Source organism: Lissotriton helveticus, chromosome 1_1, assembly GCF_964261635.1.
Source record: "Lissotriton helveticus chromosome 1_1, aLisHel1.1, whole genome shotgun sequence".
Taxonomy (NCBI): Eukaryota; Metazoa; Chordata; class Amphibia; order Caudata; family Salamandridae; genus Lissotriton; species Lissotriton helveticus.
This window is the reverse complement of record NC_136057.1, coordinates 1,852,030,649-1,852,055,050: the sequence shown is the minus strand read 5'-3', so window position 1 is coordinate 1,852,055,050 and position 24,402 is coordinate 1,852,030,649. Positions and strand designations below refer to the sequence as shown.

At 44.2% G+C, this 24,402-nt stretch overlaps 1 protein-coding gene across 1 annotated transcript in view; it reads left to right on the top strand.

Moving 5' to 3' along the window:
* The window catches only part of MGST3 (microsomal glutathione S-transferase 3), a 51,778-nt gene extending 42,101 nt beyond the window's left edge, over positions 1-9,677 (top strand). Inside the window, exons 5-6 of the mRNA XM_078641408.1 lie at positions 1,360-1,432; positions 9,406-9,677. Of these exons, the coding sequence (XP_078497534.1) occupies positions 1,360-1,432; positions 9,406-9,527 (195 nt within the window). The 3' untranslated portion in view covers positions 9,528-9,677. The remainder of the gene's footprint in view (positions 1-1,359; positions 1,433-9,405) is intronic.
* The last annotated feature ends 14,725 nt before the right edge of the window (positions 9,678-24,402 follow it).

Here is a 24,402-nt window from a genome sequence, read left to right as displayed (position 1 = left end):
ACCCTGGGTGGAGTTTAGTTAGTTAAAGGATATTGTGTGTTTAAAGGCCATCCTCTTTCAAATTTGATGGCCTTATTATTACTTTGTTCAAGCTTGTTGACGCAAGTCATTGCGAGTAAACGGTGACATTATGTTGGTGGTTTAATAATGCTTTTTTTCCCTACAGCACACATGTTAAATCAGCTCTACAGGTCTTCACCAAACTCAGAATGATGAATGGCTGAGTCGGTCCACCAGGATTTAGACTTGTGACTTCAAAGTTAAAATAAAATGTCATAGTCCTGCCCTTATCTTAATGAGCCATAAAAAAAAAACCTCCCGAAGAGACTTCAGCTGCAGCTACACCACTCTCCTTCATGATGTACACCAGACCCCCATCTTAGTTGATGAGTAAATAACAACCCACCCTCATGGTGTACTCCGTACTTCACCTAAGCCAATAACAAGCCACCCACATACTGTATGCAAGCCTCCATCTGAGGTTTTACGCCCCATGCTCATGGTGTACACAGGATTCCATCTAAGCCAATAATACACTGTCCTTATGGCACACGCCGGACTCTGTCTCAAGATATCTCTTCACACCAGTTCATCTGAGGTTATGGGGCTCCACCCTCATTTGACTGGAGACTCTACCTGAAAATAGAACCCGCGCCTATCCTAGAACATAAGAATGTATCTGACCCAATCTTACCACAAGCTAGTTTGATCTGACATTGCCTTAGCTTTACACCCTCGTAAACCTTATTTATGAGAGTGAAGCTTTGTAGCCTCTGATGAAATTGTTTTATAATGCTCCGACCTCACACTTAAGTTAATCTGAGGTTACAGCATTTCACCCTCAATCAAGTTTTTTTGTGGCTAGAACACTCCCAACATCTGCTGGACATGAGAACATGTTTGTGGCTACACACAACCAGCAGCTTTATTTTTATACATTCTTATCAAGTAGTGGGAAAAAGAAACTCAGTCTTTAAATTAGAAATTTTAGCAGTTCTAGGAGGTTTCAGCCCCCAACTATGGGTGGGAAAGGGGTCCTAAAGGCTTGTCTGCTTGAACGTGCAATCTTCCTTCATCCAGTAGGATCTATGTGAAATACAAGAGTTAAACTTTGTGAACTAAAAGCAGTGGGCATACATGCTTGTTCAGTCTGTAATTATTTAGCCCTTTTTTCAGTTTTTTTAACTTTCAATGTTTATCTTGCTGAAATGCCTTTCTCCTGAAAATAGCCCATTTGTCTATTGTGTGGCTTCATATTAAAGCTTCTTGTTGTGGATCAAATGCCCTTTTCAGCATGAATATTAAAGCAGCGTTCGTGTGATTTGGTCCATTCTGATATTTATATGATTTGTCTTTTAGCGTGCGGCTAGCATCCTTGGCATGAGCTGGATCGTTGGACGCCTTCTGTTTGCACATGGCTACTACACCGGAGGTTAGTTAATGAGCTCTGGTATTGATTTAAATGCTTACTAGAACACAGCCCACAGATGGAAAACTGATATGTTTCCATGCCCAAAACCTTACCACTTGCTATATTACAGTATTCTGGCACTTTCTTGGTCTGTTTTACATACAAATACGCTTCCAATGTGTATTTGATCCACTCTTTTAATGCCTGATCCTAAATTTATATTTATGTTGGGCTGATCTAGCAGAGGCGTCATCTGCTTATGCCTTGCCCATAGTGTGGGTTTTTCAGACTGAGTTCCAGATGTATTTTTTTTTTCAGTGTGTTTTTCCAATGTGACACAGCTTAGAGAGCATATACAGTTAGGCAAACTGAAGACACAACCCCTTCCTTTGTGAAGACTATGTGTTGTAGTGTAGAGGGAAAATTCTTTGCAAAGAATGAAGAACCAGAGGGGCAAAATATTATTTTATTAATATACATTTTTTTTTGAGTTCTCAAGCAGAATCGAGACCTTTACAATTAAAAAAAATGCTTCTTTTAAATGTACAGAAGCCAAAATGAAATTTGGTAACTTGTTACTGAATCCCAATTTGGGTATGCAATTCTGTATTTAAAAGTTGTGTGTTTAGGGCGTCCCTTCCAAATACCGATTACTTATGGAATTTATTAATGTTCTGCAACAGAATTACAGTCGCAAAACGTTAATCTTTTACCATCTTTTCAAAGGAGGTGGTAAGCCAATGGGAATGGGTCCCCAAAGGACCACTTCCCCTTTGTGAATATTGGCAGAAGCATTTTTTAAGAATAGGCTGTGGTTCTGTGGACAGCTGCTTACTCTTAAACAATTAAACTTTCACTTCATTTTTGTATGCATTAGTTTTTTTAAAGCTTTATTTAAAAGCAGTCCCACGTGGTGGTCCGCTGACCACAGCAGGCAGTCCTTCCTACTGGGTTGCAAACTGCAACCTACCTCATTAATATTCATGAGGGAGGTCCATATGCGGCCAACTAAAGATTGCTACTTTAAAATTAAAACTTTCATACATTAGGATTTGCGATTTGAAAATTGCATTTCGGTCAAAATAGCAATTTGTAAATCGAAGTTCCCATGTTAGTACATCTTGCCGCTCACTAATGGAGTAAAAAATGTGAATATAAACCTTTTAAATTAAAAATCACTAATCGCATCGCATGGGCAAAATGATAAGCATGTGTTCTGAATGGTAGTTTCAATGTTACATTGGCAACAAGCTGGACATTTTGGTTTTCCTAAGGTTTGCTTTAAGGTGGTAAAGCTTGCCATACTGCAGACCAGTGGCCATTTGCCTAGACTGTGGTGCAGTAATTGTTTTGAAGAACATACTCCAGTTGGGGGTTAGAGGACTTTAACATGGTTAAATAAATGGCACCCTGCCAGTAAATTTGTTCTCCGTCTAACAGACCGATGTGAGCTAGAGAAGATTTTGTCTCTGCCCCATCCCCAATTGCATATACTCGATTAGTATATGCGTGCCCAATGTGGTGGGCAGCTGTCCCTTATACAAGAGAAGTTATAGAAGACTGCTGGCTAGAGATGAGCCAGACTGGCCCATAATTATTCCAAGTTGTGAAGGGAAGCAGTGCATTCAGAGCCCTTTGACAGGTCAACTTTGGGGAGGTCCCTGACTGTTATCATTGGTGATTACTCTGTGAAGTGCAGGAGACGTCTCCTGAGGAGCATTGCGTAAAGGCTTCTCGTGTTCGAACCAGAGGTGTGTCCCTTCAGATAATTAGAGCATGCTACCCCATTAGGTACGATGAGATTGGGACCACTACAGTGCTTGAACTGCCCATCTACTTGGTGGAATCTGAGTTGAATTCGGCGCTTGGAGATGTCTCATAAAGAGAACAGACAGAAGCTGCCTCCTTATGAGAAGCATGGATTCTTTACTCTGAGGCCCTGAATCCCAGTGATCAAAGTGGATGACCGAGTAGGCTAACCGAAAGACCAGGCACAGTCAACAAGGGAATCTACGTTAATGGGTATGAAGCATGAACTCCAACAAATCCTTCCAGAAGATTGAGTCCAAGATGGCTGTTGTGGTGCATGCAGCAGACCATATGAAAGAGGATGGCCAAACCTGTTGAGAGCTGGTCAGTTGCAGTGGTGGACTGGTAAATCAGAATGAACAGTCTGAGACCTAGAACCTGAAATTCATACTCAATGGGCTGGAGGACGGCATTGCATCTTCTGTTTCTCTGTTGGAAAGTAAAGTTGAACCCTTAGAAAATGCTAAAAGGGCCACACTCGTAAGCATCTTAGTGGCACAATCCAGTCGTGCAGTTGATTTGAAGCCTTACAGTTGATTTGAGAATGTGTATTTGTGTCAGTTAAATACTGGGGTGTTGAGTGACAATGCAATGGACGCTGTATTTATGATCGGAACAATAAGATTTCCTACTAAAGCTCCAACTAGCAAGGAAACAAGTAGCAGCCCACTCTGCAGTGCCTGGCGCCACCCATCAAATGTGAAGCTATCTCCACAGCACTATAGTTCGATTTTTCCCGATCTCAGCAACATCCGAGGTAAGAACTACAAATCCTGGAAATGTACTAACTAACTGCACAAACTACCTTCATGAATTGAAGTGGAAATCGGTACATGTAACTGTCCTGGTGACACAATCATAGCTTTCCTATATGGAACACCATTTGCTATATTGAATTACTCGCCCAGCTTGTTAATTGCTTTTATGTTGGGGTTAAGGGTGTCGTGCCTTGTAATGGCTACACGTCTGCCTCCCACCACCTCCTCTTCATGAGGGATTGGATTTATTCCAGAAGATGCTTGTTTGGAAGTGGAGAATCAGGTTTGAGTCCGGGCATTGGCTCAACTTCCTGTCATTTTGAGCAAATCAGTTCAGCTCCCTGTACCTTTAAAAGAAAAAAAAGTGATCTGGTGCTCATGTAAAGAGGCTCTAATACCTTTGGCCAAGTACACTCTATCTAATCATTTTTTTTTAAAACTTGCAAAAAAACAAATTATTCCCTAGGCCTCGGCGTTCTCCTCTTTTGCCTGGTGGTCATTTGGCACGTGATGTTTCAAAATAAATTCTTTTGATAATCGTTCGCTTTAGAATGGCATTTGGGTGTGATTAAGACCTGATGTTTTCTTTCACAGGTGATGATGATGTCCATGTGCTCTCAGATAAAAAAAAATAATATTACCCCGAAAGTTTGTTGTGTTCAATACTGTGAGATGCTGGCCTAATATATGATTTCCACTAATGTAAGTGGACACCTTGCACCAGTTCAAACAACCCTTATGGTGATTTAAGAGGTCTTGGACACCTTAGAACGCTCTCTAAGTGGTAGCCGTGGAAAGCAGCCTTCAGGCTTAGTCCAGAACGAGTGTAAAGCAGCTTGTTTTACCAGTATGCAGTCTTATAGTATAGATTAAGTAAAAAAGAACCACACAAGGTATTTATAAAAATATGTATTTATTATATAATACTCTCTAACACATTTAGGTATCTCCTACCCGGCGATAATCACAATACTTTGCGAAGAAATACAGTAAATAGCACAGAATACACAATTGGCCCCATGGGGGACCAAACCATATACTAAGAAAGTGGTATAAGGACCACGACTCTGGTCAAGGCAATGTCGAGAGGGCGTAGAATTGCTGGGGACCCAAGGAACCACCCAAGGTGAGTGACTAGGAACCCCACAGAGGTTGAGCAATGTGGAAACACGACCGCATGCTCTGTACAACTCTACTTTTAAGTCACGGTTGGAATTTTAAAGATTAAGGACCCTTCCTGGTGGGTCCTGAAGATAGCCCGTGGAAGACAGAAGGTTGGAGAGCCACCTCACCCGTGAATACCCTAGTACCCACATTACCTACACCAGGAAAGCCAGGTGCATAGGTATGAAGTGGTGTCAGAAACCGCTGTCGAACCTAGTAGAGGACTTCCAGAAAGTGACGCGGATGACGAAGGAGCAAGTGTCTGGTGGAATCCGAAGGTGGATTCTAGTTGAGAGGTACCTGCAAGCGGAGGGGACAGTCTGTCACTAATGAGTGACCAGGATATCTAGAAGACGAATGCCCACCAATGTCAGGAGTTGCAGGAGAGTTGACGAGAACCTTGACTCTGCAGCTGTGAGGACCAGGCGAATCTGAGGAAGACCAGGAGTTGTGCACGAGCTGTCCCACGTCTGATGTCGAGTACTGAGGGGACGGTGTCTGGCGGAAGCACCAACAAGCCTTGGCAAACTCAACCAAAGTAGCAGTCTAACTTCTGGACCACAAGGTCCAGGGAGTCCCATTACAAGCAGGGGAGTTGGGGCAGGCCGCAAGCAATCCGGGGAGCCCAAAAGAAAAAACAGTGACCCTCAAATGGACCCACAAGCCAGAGGCACTGGAGTTGTGAGAGGACCTCCAGCAGCTCAACAAAAGATGCAGGCAACGATTCAGTATGGCCGAAGATTCTGGTCACTGGAGATGCTTGAGGTTGGGGCTACTTGGAGCCCGAAGATCTTCTTGGAAGAAAGCCAACGAGCCTTTGCAGCTGCAAATTGACACTGTGCACAGGGGTTCGGTTATTGCAACCACCACGAGGGATACTGGCCTCAAACTTGGTGAGAGTGCACGGCAGGCCTTGGGAGCTGTGGAGAACCACCACCTGTTTTGCAGAATCTGACGAAGTCCGGAGTAGCTCAGGATCAGCAGACTGGTTGACTTAGTTGCGGTGCCTGAGAATGCAGGGGAGGGACTCCTTCATCCCAAGGGACATTCTTCGGGTGTCTTTGATGTCCACAGGCCTTTGAAGGTTCCTGTATGGTGCACAGGCAGAGACGATGCAGCAGACTTGGAGGGAGACTAAGTCAAGCCCACACGAAGTCCAGGGAGCCCAGACAACAGAAGAAGTGGTGTCTGATCTGAATCTTGTCCCACGACGAATCTAGGGACCCACCCACAGGTAAGCCTTAAGTACCCTTAGGAAAGGGCTGGGACAATTCAGGGGACCCTCCCCGGGGAGGGTCTGGACAGGGGGGGGAGGTTACTCCCCTGTCCTTTGTCCAGTTTCGTGCCAGAGCGGGAGCTAATGGCTCCCAGGACTGGTTTGAATTGGACTAAGCACAAAGACCCCAAATGGGCCCTCATGCAGACTTAGTGGCGCTGGCAAGGGCACCCACCCGGTCCCAATACCCTAAATCTTGTCTGGGAGGTGGTCACACCTCCCTGTGACAGGATGCCTATTCTACCTTCTTCTGCTTGAGCTTGGCTCAGTAGCAGGAGGGCAGAATCGTTTCTCTGGTCGGCAGCAACCATTCTGTGCTGTCTGGGTCTAGAAGGCTGGTACCCGCAATACCAGGAGGCTAAAGGAGGGTTCTTCCAGGGCTTCGAATCATACAGTGTTGGGGTATGATTCCAACATGTTTGATACCAAACATGAGAGGATTTGTTGCAGCCAGTTACGAGATCGTCATTGCGTAATTACACAATGCCCCTCTATATAGTATATGGCTGCTTCACTTACAACTAGGGAGAATCGACTCCATATGCTGTAGGGATGTCCTGCTCATGCAGGGGCACCCTCACACTGAGAACCATTCACCCTACTTTCAGGATTGCAAAGGCCTTCTAGAGGTGTGACTTATAGGTTTTAAGTGCAGTGACCCTAGATATAGGAAACCTATATCTTTAGTAAGTGGTGCTAGCACTAGCGTACACAGGCTGCAAAGGCAGGCCTGTAGTTCCATTTTGAATGGTCTCCAATGGATGGCATCATACATGCTTCAGCCCTTGGGGGACCTCTGGGGTACTTATGCCCTGGTTACCTTAGTTACCTATGCCCTGGTTACCTTAGTACCAATACTAGGGTCTTATAAGGTACCTCAGTATCCAATCTGGAATGTACCTAATTACTGAACAAAAAAATTTAAGGGAGAAAGCCGATCGACTGGGGTCCTGATTAGCAGGATCCCAGTCAGACTGGTCAGTAAACTCTTAGCACCAGGCAAAAAGTGGGGGTAACCATAACCGCAGATCCTAATTTCCTACAAATACTATTTAAGATGTTACTCTAGCGTGGTAGCCATGAATGTTGGTTTGTGGATTTGATTACTATCGGGTGTCTGGTCTGTGGAATGCATAATAGTAGTTTAGTTTTGTCAAGTAACCTACTGCTGAAAAGTATATAGTCATTATTTTCATCATTTCTGGCAAGGGAATAAAGGGTTAAGAGTGAAGGCATAATGTTGTCTTTAAAATAGATACTCTTAAATCTTATTCATGTGGATCTTTTCAAGAGTTGGTGGAAGGGACAAACCTTGTCGACTACTACGCTGGATTTTAGGTACTAATATAATTTTACTTGGTCGATAGATCTGAATCTAGACGCTATATAAAGTGCCACCAGAGTAGATTACAGGATTAATCTGCCAAGCACCATTGCAAAACACATTTTTTGTTATAGGCTTGGGCAAGGATATACGTGAAGAGGCAGGTTTTCCATAGAGCAATTCTGCCTCCTATGAAAACCAGCTGCTCGTTATTACATTCAGTGCAGGTCAGAGTCCAAGCTCATTTTGCCAACATTTCACGATTTGCTTTCACAAGCTTCTGTTAACGTTGTTACAGTCAGATTATTATCTGGCTTGAGATACTTTGTAATTCATGCTTTGATGAAGATCCTTCCAAATCCCTAGCTTGGTATAATTAAGGTGACAGTTTGTGAGCAAATGAAATCCTTGATTTTTCATGTTAAACTCAGCCGATAGACCAGCGGATGTGGAACTTTGCCTCAGTAAATGTGATTGTTGTGAGTAGAGATTGATTCTACAGTGAGTGATAGATATTTGATGAACATGTACTCTTTAAGTGCTTCCGGACTATTGGGCCTGTATACTTTTAGTAATGCATCGTGACTGATAACCCTACATATATATGGGTTGTTAAATTTATAAGATGAGATTTCGTGACAAACTGCCAACATGTGTTTCGTGACAACAGATGCTTCTTCAGGGCTGAAGTAATTTATTATGTTCATAGAAATACTGAAATATCTTAGATTAAATTCTACAGAGTATTTATGCCCAAGATCAGGGTGACCAAAAGAATCAAATATATTGTTTGTAGGGTAACTTCATAGTTTCTCGAAATTTGTTCTTTCTTCATTCCCATAATATGGGTAGCAATATTGCCTGAGCAGTCACAATCTCCGCTCTCAAGATAAACTCAGCAATGTGTATATCCTTGTCTGTGAGATGACGATCAAATGGAATTCAATTCAAGAAACTAGCAAGTTACTCCTACAAACAATACATTTTCTTCTGTTGGACACCTTTAGCTTGTGGACGAATACTTTGTAGAATCTAATTTGAGAAGATATCTAGTTATTCCTACTAATAACATATTGGATTACTTTAGTCATGAAGAAGCGACTGGTGTAGTGAAACACGTGTTAGCTGTTTGTCACAAATTGTTGTTTTGAAGTTATGAAAAGATCACAATTTGAAATTCATTATTAAAAAAACTTTTTATAAATGCAATTGGCTTTTACAAGAGAAAAACGCTTATGTATAGAGTTAGAGTTCTGACATCTGATTAAGGTTCCTTGCAGTCTTTACTGTTGTGGCAGCTAAAGGGAGTCTGAAGCTGCAACTGCACCAAGGCTTTAGTACAGCTGTTGGTTCAAACACCACTTCAGTTGTCTTCATCCCTGAGCATTTTAAGCTTGTTCTAGTTATCTGAAGTACTTAATTCACAATGATGTTCTATTTGAAACCAGATGCCATTGACAGTAGATGGTTGAATGCTGGAAATATTGTGTTATAGGTTGTTAATCTTACCTAACGGTTCCTAATTACGTTGCCTAATGTTTTGTATATTTCCACTTTTTGTCTACCTGCCAAATAAAACCTATCTAGTGTGCCTGCCACATCTCCACACGTGGTAGTAATTGTAGTGCTCACCTCTCCTATTCTCTTTTGACTTTCTTTGCAGATCCTGACAAAAGGCGGCGAGGTGCCCTGGGATCCTTTGCTCTCCTCGGCTTGGCTGGCACCACGCTGTGTTTCGCCTTCAGACATCTCGGGTGGACCTACCACCCCAAGTCTTGGTGCTAAGCAGCTTGATTTGGCAGTCGAGCACAAGGAGCCATTTCGGTGGTTGCGATCTATCCATTCCATCCACTTCTACTGGGATGCCTGCCTTTACACGTCTGTATTAAAGCACTTTGTATTTGACTTCTTTCTAAATAAAAGACTTGTACATGATTGGTTACACAGCGTTTGATTTTAAAAGGTGCATCAGTGTGAAAAGTGGCTTCCTGGGAACCATAGGGGAAACGCATGGTAAAGGGTGAGAGGTAGAGCGCTCTCCTGAGCAGCAAACTCCACAAAATCGGTGTAATCAATGGTATTTTCGGGGGGGGGGGGGAGTATTGTCCAACAATGTGCTTGAAATGTCACACTGTCTGTTTGTGGCTTATTCTGACTGTTCGATCTCTCCCACCTTTACTGACTAGCTTTCCTACCCATCTCCTTCCCAGTTAAACCCATTGTTGTGCTTCCACCAGGACCTCAACCAAAACTCCATTTTATTCTTGAAAGAGAACAGCAAACATTCAGTTAATCTGCATATTTCTTGACAGTTCCCCTTAGAATGGTACCTTATTTTTTTAAAGGCACTGGCAAAGCCAATTATTCTTGCTTTTGGGACCTATTGAATTTGGCAATGCCTTTTGGCAATGCTGTAGGGCATTGAAGAGGTTGTACAATATGGGCAACAGGTAAAAAAAAAAAAAGTTTTTAAAAACCTGCAGCGGCTGCGTCACTTTCTAGGAGTGTGGCTGTGTAATTTCAAGGGGTGGGCGGAATTTGCGGAATTGCGTTACGCAAATCTCAGCAAAACGGTAAAAAATCTCTGCGAACACGCAGAAATTTCACGAACACGCAGAAATGCATGTTCGCAATGCTTTTTTCCTGTTTGCAATCGCGGTTTGCGTGCTCGGAGGGAAATATCTCCCGAACACGCATTTTGAAAACTCAAACAAGCAAAAATTTCGCAAAGTCACGGAACGCAGAATTTTAGGCAATTTTGCATTCTCCGCGGAACGCGAAATTACCCAAATTCCGCGAGTGGAACGGAATTTACCGCCCAGGCCTAGTTATTTCTGTATGCGACCATACATCATTATGCAAAATGACTGGCGAGATATATTTATGTATCTCTCCATAAACTAATTATCCAGTCCTTTTATTCTGCCCAGTAAATGGGGTGGAGGATGCATGTGGGTCGGGCAGCATGTAATTATCCTACATAACAGAAGGGTAACAGTTATGAAAGAGCGCACTGCAGGTATAAGGCAGGTAATGTGTTCAGTCAAAATTGGTGCTTCAAGGAGAACATGAGCCGGTTACCACGACTTCACAAATCGAACCAAATGGTTCTACACAACAGTTCATAAGTTCTTCCGAGCACTCCCAATATCAATAATCACAGTCCTCCGATATCCTTATGAATTGTTCCAATTTAATACTTCATCTCAAGTTCGCGATTCCACACCACGCAGCCAACACGTGTTTCGTCTTGTCTGTACAATGACATAAGACTTCTTCAGGGCCTCTTCCTAAGTTCAATAGGGGGTATATAATATCCAAACGAAGTACTCCAGAGTATTATCACCACTGTTCTCAGATCATATTTCTCCTCTAAGGTTGAATATGGTGTAACTTGTAATTCGGTGTAGTCGGGCGTCGCGGTATCTATTGGGTTGATCTCCCTAATACCGCTCGTCTCTGTTCTCGTAATCTTCTTTAAAGTAAAATACGTGTACTCAGCGTCCAACTTCTTTCATCAAATTCTTGGCGTCCTAGAACACCTCTTCATGCATGAAAAGCATGCCCCCCATCGTGGGGGCAAAAGATGAGCTGGTGGGGAAAGTGAAAGGGAAATTGTGTAGGAATTGTACAGCTAACCCTGAGGGAGTGCAACACTGGGAACGAGGAGAGAAGCTCACAAGCGCAAAAGCAAGGGGGAGCGTGAGGGAGACAGGGAGTGGTTAGGGGAAGAAGCACATGAGAGCATTTGCAACACTTGGGAGAAAGCAATGGAGCGTGGGATATGGCGTTTTGGTAGGGGTACAAGCATACAAGGGAGTGCTGGAAAACATCCGCCCTCGTAGCGTGCTTAAGTAAGGAGAAAAAAAAGTTTCCTGAAAGAAGGTGAAAGGATAGAAGCCATCTAGTAGTAGCGATGGTATTATGGCTATGCTCTAGGGGAGGGTCAAATGCCTGATGAGCGATCAGGGACAAGGGAAGCCGTCTAAAACTGCAAGAGTGACCAATTCAACAAACGGGAAGCAACGTGCAGGCTGCAAGAGTCTAAGCAGTTCTTAAATTGAGCAGGTGATTGCTGGTGGCACCCACCCACACAGTTTGGCAGGGAAGGTGCGATACATATTCATTAAAAAAAATTGGGGGGAATTATATTAGACTGAGCACGATCAAGAGAACGAAAACCAGACAAGTGGGAAAGAATGAGGAAGAGAAAGACTGATAAAATGTAGCAAAAGGAGAAAACCGAAACTGGCAAGAGTGAGATGGGTACAGGAAGTGTCTGGCAGTGGATTAAAGGGGCATGTGGTCGGGGCACAAGGCCTAAAAAAGAACAAGCATTTACAATGCAATGGTTTTGCCTTTGTTAAAGTTTGAGCTATTGGCAAAGCTCTTGACTTTTTTTTTAACATAAATAAATGCCATTGTTATTTGCAATGCCACTATCTTTCTTTCGCCAATGACACCCACAAACACCTACAGAGAGCCCTCCCACACACACTGCGAGCCAGCCCCCCGTCCACACACAGAGCCCCCCGCCCTCACACAAAGAGCCCTCCCCTTGTCTGGCAATGTACACTAGGCCCTTAAGAGTTCTATAAAGCTTTGGAGAGAGTTATTCTGCTACTGTTCATTATAAAGAATATATTCGTTCCCAACTAAACAATGGTGGACAATATATCTTATACAAGCCACTCTCAGATGGACGCAGGCAGCTGCTTAGAAACTTCTTTAAACAACATACACAGTGAGGTCAAGGTCTTAGAATGCGAGTGCCCGTATTGTTGTAAAACATCAATAAGGCACATGAGGATGACACACAGAACCATGCATAGGCACAATATTGCACAGTGACTTTACTAGATTGAAAAAGCCCATAACTTCTGAAGAATCTGAAGATTGATGTATAAAAAGTTGCATGGATGTGTGAAAAGATGGGTGGATGTCTAAAGGATGGATGTATGGATGGAAGGATGAAAGGGTGGATGTATGGATGGATAAAAGGTTGCATGGATGAATGATGGATGGATGTGTGAAAAGGTGGGTGGCTGTATGATGGATGGATGGATAGAAGGGTGGATGTGTAAAGGATGGATGGAAAGATGCAAGGGTGGACGGATGAAGGATGGATGGAAGAAAAGGTGGCTGGATGTATGGATCTTAAATGCACAGTTTGCCGATGTCAAATAAATTACCCAAACGCCATAACAAAAACTATTGAAGACTATAAAGCTTACATGCGCAAACATTTACACCCTAAATGTACATATTGACGATTTACAATAAATAACAGAAAGACCTTAAAATGTAAGCATTTGTTAAAATCTGGCAGCCCCAGGATGTAAGCACAATAAAAGAAATCTAACTTTGCACTGAAAGTCGTCTGATCTCACATTATCGTAACGGACCTTCATGCTCTCACTAAATATAGAGTTGACACGAACACATGCTTGTGCTCAGCTGACTCTCAGCCCCACGATTAAAGCACGATAAAAAAAAAATCTGGCATCGCACAGAAACAGGGCATCCTATGTGTACATCTTGACGAATTTCAATAAATAACAAAGGCCTAAAGCTTATATGCGCAAACATTTTCATCTTAAATGCACAGTTTACCGATGTATAACTTTGCACTGAAAGTCGTCGGGTCTGACCTTATCCTAACGATCCTTCATGCTGTCACTAAATCTAACGGTCCTTCATGCTCTCACTAAATCTAGAGTTGACACGAACACATGTTTGTGCTCAGCTAACTCTCAGCCCCACGATTTCAGCATGATAAATAAAATCTGGCATCGCACAGAAACAGGGCATCCAAAATGTACATATTGACGAATGTCAATGAATAACAGAAAGGCCTTAAAATGTAAGCATTTGTTCAAATTTGCAAAGTCCAGGAATAAAGTAGACATTCGTAAACATTAATATTGTAAATATACCTATTGGCGATGTACAAAAAAGAACTCAACGGCATTAAACAAAAACATGGTGAAATTGGCCAAATGTATATGCAACACAATTTAAATGTAAAGTGATACGTATTCTTACTGCTTTGTTTGTGCGTATGAAACCGAAAAATATGCTCGTAATACCGCTGCTCAAAATAATTAATTGTCAGTGAACTCTACGAATTAATAGTCAGTGAACTCTACGCTAAGAAACCACATATTTGCACAATAGTCTAAAGTAAACATGAGCAAATTAAAAGAAAAGTCTGCAACAGGCTATTTTATTTAGCTATAGACTAAGTAACTTACAGTTTTTCTAAAGAGGCTCCAGTCCGCTGTCTCGAAGTATACCATCTGAGTTCGCTCGAAGAAATGTTCCTTACCATGGCTGCTGTAGTCCTTTACATAGTGTGGAAGACAAAAAATCTCAGTTACTTAGTTATTTTAATATGCCCGTAAAGCTAGCAATGTTAGAATCTGCCAGGCCCAAGATCGAAGCACCAACATGCGTGCAATGTTTAAGACTACAAAGCTTACATGCGCAAACATTAACATCTTAAATGCACAGTTTGCCGATGTCAAATAAATTGCCCAAACGCCATAACAAAAACTATTGAAGACTATAAACCTTACATGCGCAAACATTTACGCGCAAACATTTACACCCTAAATGTACATATTGACGATTTACAATAAATAACAGAAAGGCCTTAAAATGTAAACATTTGTTAAAATCTGCCAGCCCCAGGATGTAAGCACAATAAAAGAAATCTAACTTTGCACTGAAAGTCGTCGGATCTCACATTATCGTAACGGACCTTCATGCTCTCACTAAATATAGAGTTGACACGAACACATGCTTGTGCTCAGCTGACTCTCAGCCCCACGATTAAAGCACGATAAAAAAAATCTTGCATCGCACAGAAACAGGGCATCCTAAATGTACATCTTGACGAATTTCAATAAATAACAGAAAGGCCTAAAGCTTACATGCGCAAACATTAACATCTTAAATGCACAGTTTGCCGATGTCAAATAAATTACCCAAACGCCATAACAAAAACTATTGAAGACTATAAAGCTTACATGCGCAAACATTTACACCCTAAATGTACATATTGACGATTTACAATAAATATCAGAAAGTCCTTAAAATGTAAGCATTTGTTAAAATCTGCCAGCCCCAGGATGTAAGCACAATAAAAGAAATCTAACTTTGCACTGAAAGTCGTCGGATCTCACCTTATCGTAACGGACCTTCATGCTCTCACTAAATCTAGAGTTGACACGAACACATGCTTGTGCTCAGCTGACTCTCAGCCCCACGATTTCAGCATGATAAATAAAATCTGGCATCGCACAGAAACAGGGCATCCAAAATGTACATATTGACGAATGTCAATAAATAACAGAAAGGCCTTAAAATGTAAGCATTTGTTCAAATTTGCAAAGTCCAGGAATAAAGTAGACATGCGTAAACATTTAGATCGTAAATATACCTATTGTCGATGTACAAACAAGAACTCCAAGGCATTAAACAAAAACATGGTGAAATTGGCCAAATGTATATGCAACACAATTTAAATATAAAGTGATACGTATTCTTACTGCTTTGTTTGTGCGTATAAAACAGAAAAATGTGCTCGTAATACCGCTGCTCAAAAGAATTAATTGTCAGTGAACTCTACGCTAAGAAACCACATATTTGCACAATAGTCTGTAAAGTAAACATGAGCAAATTAAAAGAAAAGTCTGATGCAACAGGCTATTTTATTTAGCTATAGACTAAGTAACTTACAGTTTTTCTAGAGAGGCTCCAGTCCGCTGTCTCGAAGTATACCTTCTGAGTTCGCTCGAAGAAATGTTCGTTACCGTGGCTGCTCTAGTCCTTTACATACTGTGGAAGACAAAAAATCTCAGTTACTTAATTAAATAACAAAAGACTTAAACTTTGTTGTAAAGAACATGTAGGTGAGATGTTGTTTAGTATGTTGCTGTCTCGACATATGTAAATTGCAGATAGGAGGCTGTCTGGAAGAATGAAAAGCTCGTGGATGTTGTGACTCGTTAGAGTACTTAGCGGCTACGTGCGACTTTTGCCTGTCTTGAATATCAAAGCATGGTGGTAGACGAGTTGGAGCCACGCCGCCTGGAAAAAAAACCACGTGCTGCTGAATGTCATTTTGGAAAAGTAGAAAAAAAGACAGGATAGCTTTTCGCAAACATTTCCTACACAGAAAGCACACGATATAAAATAGCTAATAAAGTAAGCATTATAGAAATACGAGCCGCACCCTTCCGTCAAATACCTGCAACGAAAACAAAATAGATGTATTAAAAAATACAGAGCATTCAAAGAAACAAAACTGTATTTTTTTTTTTACAAAAGACAAAATCGATACAATCGCTTACCTGAAAGTCCTTGCACCACGGAGACAGCGAGCCAAAGATCACAAGAGACACGAGCAAACTCACCAAGCAGCTGAGGCGACACGAAAGTACCTAAAAGAAGCAGAAAAGAGTGATTAATATCGAACACGCCAAATAGCTTACTTGCACCACGAGCAAAGCGCACGGAGGACACGTCCGAACATAGAAAGGATACACGAGAGAGCTGCAAAAGAAAAATATATTCGAAGATTATAAACAAAGGAGCATGAAGTTACCTGGAACAAAACCCAAATTACATTACAAACTATGTACGACGAGTCGCACTTACCTGAATAAGTCACGCCAAGATCAGAAGACAAAATGGCGATCAAAAATACATAACCTACCCATTACAAAGTATCTACGACGAGTTGTACTTACCTGAATAAGTCACGGCAAGATCACAAGACAAAATGGCGAACAAAAAACATGAGCCACCCTTATTACTTTCCAAAAACACAAAATTGCGTACCTGAAAGTCCTTGCACCACGGAGACAGCGAGCCAAAGATGCCAAAACAAAATGGCGACCGGAAATAGTTGCCCCACCCTGCTGTCAAATACCTGCAACGAAAGAGAAATAAATGTAGTCAAAAATTCCGAGCATTCATCACGAGCAAAGTCACCAAGCAGCTGAGGCGACACGAAAACACCTCCAAAAAAAGAAGAAAAGAGTGATTAATATCGAACACGCCAAATAGCTTACTTGCACCACGACCAAAGCGCACGGAGGACATGGCCGAACATAGAAAGGAAACACTAGAGAGAACAGCAAAAAAAAAAGCAATATATTAGAAGAATATAAACTAAAGAGCCTGAAGTTACCTGTAAGAAAAATACAAATTACATTACTATCTATCTACGACGAGTCGCACTTACCTGAATAAGTCACGCCAAGATCACAAGACAAAATGGCGAACACAAATACATGACCCACCCGTATTACTTTTAAAAAACACAATCGACAAAATCGCGTACCTGAAAGTCCTTGCACCACGGAGACAGCGAGCCAAAGATGCCCCAAAAAAATGGCGCCCGGAAATAGTTACCCCACCCTGCCGTCAAATACCTGCAACGAAAGGAAAATAAAAGAAGTCCAAAATTCCGAGCATTCAAAGGGACAGTATTTGTTTGATAAAAGACATTAAACTGCTTACCTGAAAGTCCTTACGCCACGGAGGAGACCCGACACGAAAATCGCTTACATGAAACTTCTTGCACCACGGAGACGGAGACAGCGAGCCAAAGATGCCCAAAAAAAAATGGCGACCGGAAATAGTTACCCCACCCTGCCGTCAAATACGGACCATAACAACATTATTTGAGGGTGTGAATAATGTTCTAAGTCATGTGTAATACAAAAAACACGTAGTAGAAAACATTTGTGTTTAAACTTGTTACAATTAAGCCCTAAAATGTTAAAAACGATCCTAGACCAGTAGGACAGAGCAGCACAGAGTCCAGATATTTAAAAAAAAAAAGGGAAGGGATGGATATGGATTATCAACTCTCCCTGAAAGCCCGCTTAGTCAAAGGAGGTTTATTACTAAACCTTGTAGGCTCTCAACAATTAGTTTTTAAGAACATTTGGCAGGTATTAACCGCAGTCCACCCCTTGTCAGGAAACTTCTTTGTCATGGGCGCTGCTATGCCACCCCTGTGGTACAAGCACCCAGTGTGCGTTTTCTCTATTATGCCCACTTATTAATAACTACAGGCCTCCTAAACATATCCACTCGGTCTCTCTCTTCCAACCAGGATTTGGATTAAATGTGTAGAATTGTGAACTTTAATTCATTTGTCATTTGAACTATATTGTGCAGATCTTCTGAAAGTGTTTCCATTAACTTGGTGAACAAGTTATGATGGACATGTTCTGAAGTGACCTCAAGGGAACATGTTGGAGTTAGATTACACGGAAATACATTTTAGGTCTGTGATAGCAGAGTTGTCTCAAAAAAATTGGAGGGTGCAAAACGAAATATGACTTGCGGCCCGAGACTAAGTCTACCAGAATCCAGCCCCTTGGTGTATGTGTGTTTTACCAGTGCCTAAGCCACAGGTTTTGTGCATTTTGAGTTTTACTTACATGATCAGTGTAATAGGTGTTGGTGGTGCAGACACTGCCAGACAGGGAATTTTACTAGTAGGTTGGCTAGTTTCCGTAGGTGCATGGTTTGGTAATTGATGCATAGAATATGTGCTTGCATTGTAGGGTGTGGTGAGGGTAGGGAGGAGGCAATGAAAGTTTTTTTGTAGGTGTGATCTGGTCAAATTGCTTTCTCCAGTGCTTAGGCAGCTTTAAACGGTGTAAATGTGGTGTTAGGAGGCCAGTAAACATTGCATACCTTTTATCAATGTGACAAGGGAGCAGGGTTTCAATTGTCGGGTGAAAATGTGTGCCAGGAGAACCAGTTTCATTAAACACAAAATCGACAAAATCGCGTACCTGAAAGTCCTTGCACCACGGAGACAGCGAGCCAAAGATGCCCAAAAAAAATGGCGACCGGAAATAGTTACCCCACCCTGCCGTCAAATACCTGCAACGAAAGGAAAATAAATGAAGTCCAAAATTCCGAGCATTGAAAGGGACAGTATTATTTGTTTGATAAAAGACATTAAACTGCTTACCTGAAAGTCCTTACGCCACGGAGAAGGAGACCCGACACGAAAATCGCTTACATGAAACTCCTTGCACCACGGAGACGGAGACAGCGAGCCAAAGATCCCAAGACAAAATGGCGACCGGAAATAGTTACCCCACCCTGTCGTCAAATACCTGCAACGAAAGGAAAATAAATTAATTCCAAAATTCAGAGCATTCAAAGGGCCAGTATTATTTTATTTACAAAAGACAAAATCGCTTACCTGAAAGTCCTTACGCCACGGAGAAGGAGACCTGACACGTCACGGCAGGATCAAAATTCCACCAATAGCACGCCACGGAGAAGGAGACCCGACACGTCACGGCAGGATCAAAATGCCACCAATAGCAGCGTGTCCCGAGCAGGAAGGCAGGCGCCGGCAATGCCGGACCAGATTCGGGGGCGTTCCCGAGAATTTTTGGCTTTCGGCTGACGTAGCCAAAAGCCAAAAATTCTCGGGAACGCCCCCGAATCTGGTCCGGCATTGACGGACAGGCCCGTCTACCAATGGCTAGCCTCCATTTATGGAGCTAGCCAATGAAAGACGGGGGCCGTTCCTGTCTCCCATACCATAGTCATTAGGTTTTCGCCTGCGCGAAAAAGCTGCGCAGAGCGCAGCTTTCGCCAGGCAAAACCTAAAAAGTGGGGGACTAACCAAGTTAGGCAGCATGTTACATCACAGTGCGAGACATTGCATGTTTTATCGCAGGAAGTGACCTCTGCTGTTAAGACCTCACAGATAGGTTTTACCGGTCTACTAAGAATACATGTAATTACTTTACCAGATGTACCAAATTAGATTTTGCAAAAGTGGCACAACCCAGATGCAAAATCTGGGCCTCAGCTAGTAATTGTTTTTTTTTTAATTTAAACTGCTACAAAGAAATTGGCAACACTGAGAATGATGGCAGTAGATCTGTTCTGCTTAATTGATAGCAAGGTCTGCATTTTCAAATATATAATGGGTTTAAGGCACCTGCCGCAGCGATCTTTGGGTGACCAGTAAATCTCAGGGAATTATAATAATGGTGAGAACTCTGGCGGTTAACACTTGCTGGAAAGTTCAGGCTTCTGTCTAGTCCCAGATGTGAATCAAAGTAGTATAGAAAGTTAATGAGTCTCCTGCAAAGCACATCATGTACAATGCAGATGACAGATTTGTATTTTTTGTAGCTAGGTAAGTGGTTTAGAGCTTTTAACCCAAAAATCCTTTGTTTACTTGGAGTTCATAAATTGTAATCCTTGATAATATGGCACAGTGAGCTACGAAGGACATGTGACTCCTACACCTTGTAAACCTCACTGTCTTACACAACACATCTTGTACATTGATTTACAAATGTACATGATTTATTGTCAATGTGTATGTTACATATAGCACTCTGACACCCTGCATTGGGATGAGTGGTGCTATAAAAGAAATAAAATGGTGGTATTCAAATTATTTGTGTAAATACCGGGACAGACCAACACATCTGGCAGTGCATGCATATCTCTTATATACAAAGATTGAACAAAGTCAAAAATAGGCCTCTCCGTTACTTGTGAAGTGATAACAAGCTGTGTGCGTGGGTTTTCCCTCTGTTGCTTTTGCATCTACGTATGAGGCTACAGACAGCACCCAGCCAGAATGTATTGGAACACCTCCCAACCAGAATCTATTTGAATAAAAGGAGGCCTGATGTCCCCCTTAACTTCAGCCTTTATCTTTTGCCCAGCTGGAGGTGAAAATAAAAAGGCCTCCTCGCTGCCTGCACGTTGCAGCTGGGAATGGAAATCGGACAACTTGCAGGCACTGCTGAACATGTCCCTGTGTCTGAAAACGACACTGGGATAAGTTGGCATATTTCAGTGGGGCTCAGCTTCTTGGCAGGGTGCACTGCATCTAACCTGTGAAAATAGTGGATAGAGGTGGTCTTCCCATGTGTACTCCCGGCTTGTACCCTGCATGTAGTGGAATCAAGGCTACGCAGCCTTGGTATGCGGTCCATTGACAATCGGTAGAAGCAGCTGCGGGCTTCTGAGAAAAACTTTGGTCCCTTACACTTCTTCTACATATTAAATGCTGCCTGTAAGTTCTTGGTAAACCTGTAAAAGGACCTTTGCAACCACACAACTTGAGATGTCTGGTAGGCTCGACCTCTAAATAAATAAGTGCATGGTTTTTAAAAGTGCACTTTTACAAACCATCTGTTCAAAAATGGCATTTAAACCGTGGTAAAAATAAGCATTGTGGCCTTATGATGCAGTAAGGTAGTCAAAATGGCAGAATACCTAGATTGTTAACCTTTGTGATAGTTATCTGGCACACAATATTTTAGTGTTCACTGTTATGAATAGTCGTCACTAGGATGAAAAAGCCACACTTCTTGGTCACACATAAGGTAAAGGACATCACTGGCTTGTGGAGATCAGACTTGTGAGAAGGAGCTCTCGCGATTTACAAGTGTTCAAAGAGATAAAAGACAACCATCTATTTCACGGACCTGGCACTAGTGCTTGCAAAGTGAGCTATCGCACTAAAATGAAAAAATTGCGACGGCCCCTGGTAGTGCAACTTGGAGGAGTGCCGTAGGCTTGTGGGCACGGGCTGAAGAAATGGCTCTTTATAGCGAGGAGGCCAGAGGGCTTCGATGCTGCCTAATAGCTCCAACATGGGATCAGTTGTTATCCCAGTTTGTGGACCCTCGGGTGGATGGCACGACGTCCTTGTTAGTTTCCTTTTCTGGACCTCTACCTCTGCATATCTTTGCAGAGGCCGCCGCACCCTCCCGTAGGGGGGGGAGGCTCAAGGGCCGGCGCCATAACCCACGCGGTGCCAACAGTGGGGTGAACTGGTTCTGGGCGCCCCGAAGCGGCCAGGAACCAGCGGAAGCGGGGTGCGCACCAGCCACCCCGACAGGAAGTGACCTCGTGACCCGGGCGCCCCAGAGGGCGACCAATGGTCAAACTGGCTACCTTTGAACCCACCAATCACGGGGGTTCACCTGAGCCCCCCTAGGGGGCTCGGGAGGATTTAAGCACCGCCGCTCCCCAGCAGAAGCACAACGTCTTCAAGGAGCTGGGAGAGCGGCGCGACAACGACATCGGTTGAAGGATCGACTGCTGCACGGGACGACGAGGGACAGCCGAAGCTGGCGAACCGGGTCGGCTCCGCAGAGTAGCGCGCCGCTCCAGCCTCTCACCCAGCGCCGGGGGACTCCAACGCTGATACTTAGAAGCGACAGAGACGGAGTACGAGCTCGGCGGCCCAGCCAAGCTCCACCGCAGTCAGCGACTCGACTTTACCCCCCGCTTTCCTGCCCTCCCCGTTCATAGCGCGCATTGAGCCGCTACAGCTAACGAACGGAAAAGAAAAAAGATCCAGCGGCGCAGAAATCAGCCCGCAGGAACCGGGCCAGGGCCCAGCGACACGAGCCAGCGGCGCAGAAGGTAGCCCGCTAAAGAAACCACTCGCAGCCGGGGCAAACCACACCTCCCCGCCGACCACGTGGGGGAGCGCGCCGCCCAGCAGGGACGCGCCCGCTCGGTATCCCTCCCCCCCCCCCCCCCGAAACCTCACGCATCAGGCTGAGCGGACCTGAGAAAAGGATACGACGAGCTCAGAGCCTGCTAAAGGCACACGCATCACGCGGCGCCATCGCAAAACGGCCTGACGCAGACGCAGGGGGAAGAGGGCAACATGGCGGAGGATCAGCCAGAGGAAATGGCGGAGGTGTTGAAGAGGATCCGCGAAATATCGGCGGTGCATGGCGACGACTGGCTCCAACCGCACTTGGCCAAAGGGAAGGAGAATAGGCCGGAGGGCCAGGCGGAGGAAGAAGCGGGCCCCTCAGCACCCAAGAAGTCCAAGACCTCACCACGGAAGAAGACTTCCAAAAGAAACCCCCCCAAGAAGGTGCGCCAGAAGCCCCCACCGCCGAGGCTAGACGACGCCAAGCAGGGCGAGATGGCCAGCAGAGCAGTTAATGGTGAGCATATTAGTACCATTGTAAAAGAATGCTTGAAATCGCTGGCGCCAGCCTTGCTTAATGGCACGGGGCAGGGGGTAGCAGGGCCTAGGGAACAGCGCGCGGACGAAACAGGGGGCGCGACATGGCATATGGTTGACCCGGGGTGGGCACGGCAGACAAGGGTCCAGGAGCAGGTGGGCCTGTCCGCGCAGGGTGAACAGGTCTCCCCGCTACCCGGTTGGGGGTACACTACCTCGTCCGGGAGCCCAGGGTTGGGCGGGCTAGGCACTGACCTTTATGTTAGGCCATCTCCAGGACCGGCCTCCTTGACGACGAAAGCCACGGGGCTGGCATGCCTTATTCCTCTTGCAGTGAAGGAGAGGATATGGCGCAAAGAGTTCATAGATATATTCTCACTGTTGGAAATACAGCTAGAGGGCCTCGACCTGACCACATGTGACAGGAAGGAGGATGACAAAAGAGAAAGGCGCGGGGCCAGGAAGGAGCGGAATTTCGAGAATTGGCTAGACGCATTCAGAATCATGGCATGTATCATAGTGGAGAGGTTCCCCCATTGCGCAGCTGACCTATGGTTATACGAAGCCAACATACACGTAGCACAGAGGCAATTCCCCGGGGATGCCTGGTTAGAATACGATAAAGGGTTTAGATTAAAGATGCAGAGGCACCCAGAGATGGAGTGGAATGAGGAAGACGTATCAGGTTTCATTCATAAGATGCTCGCGGCCAAAGAAGTGAGAACCTGGACAGGCAAATATGACCAGTCCTTTCGGAGCTCTTCCCATAAGGGGAAGGACAAATCTTACCAGAAGCATTCCTCGGGGAGATCCAACTCCCCGCCCACAACCAAGGCAATATGCTGGAGATATGATGCGGGCGACTGCTCATGGGGCTCCTCGTGCAAATTCCAACACGCATGCTCAAGCTGCGGGGGTAGGCACGCCGCGGTGGCATGCAAAGGCTCTAAGCGCGAATCAAAAAGCGACAAGAAAGAGAAACACAAGAAGCACTAGCCCAGAGGCTATGAGGGGCGGGGCTCTAGTAGACATCCAACATTGCCAGCTGGCTAGGTCCCCCATTAAGACGCAACAGCTGCGCAGATTAGCAAACAAATACCCAAACAAAGCGGACGCCAGAGTACTGGTAGAAGGTTTTGAGGAAGGTTTTATTATCCCATTCCATGGCCCGTTGCCACTGGAGGGAGCGGATAATTTACAATCAGCAAGGCAACACCCCAGGGTGGTAGGCGCAAAAATAGAAAAGGAGAGGAGCCTGGGTAGGATTGAGGGCCCCCTTCCTAAGGAACTACATGCAGGTGTAGTCATCTCTCCACTGGGAGTGGTTCCCAAAAAAGAGAAGGGACAATTTAGACTAATACACCACTTGTCATATCCCGAAGGGTCGTCCGTAAATGATGGAATTGACCCGGAAGCATGCTCAGTTGGTTATGCGTCGGTGGATGACGCGATTGCGCTAGTCAAAGCATCAGGGAAGGGATCCCTCATGGCCAAGGCCGACATTGAATCCGCCTTTCGCCTATTGCCGGTCCACCCGGCCAGCTTCCACCTACTGGGATTCCAATGGGAGGGAGACATATATTTTGACAAGGCCATGCCCATGGGCTGTGCCATATCATGCGCCTATTTTGAGCAATTCGCCACTTTCTT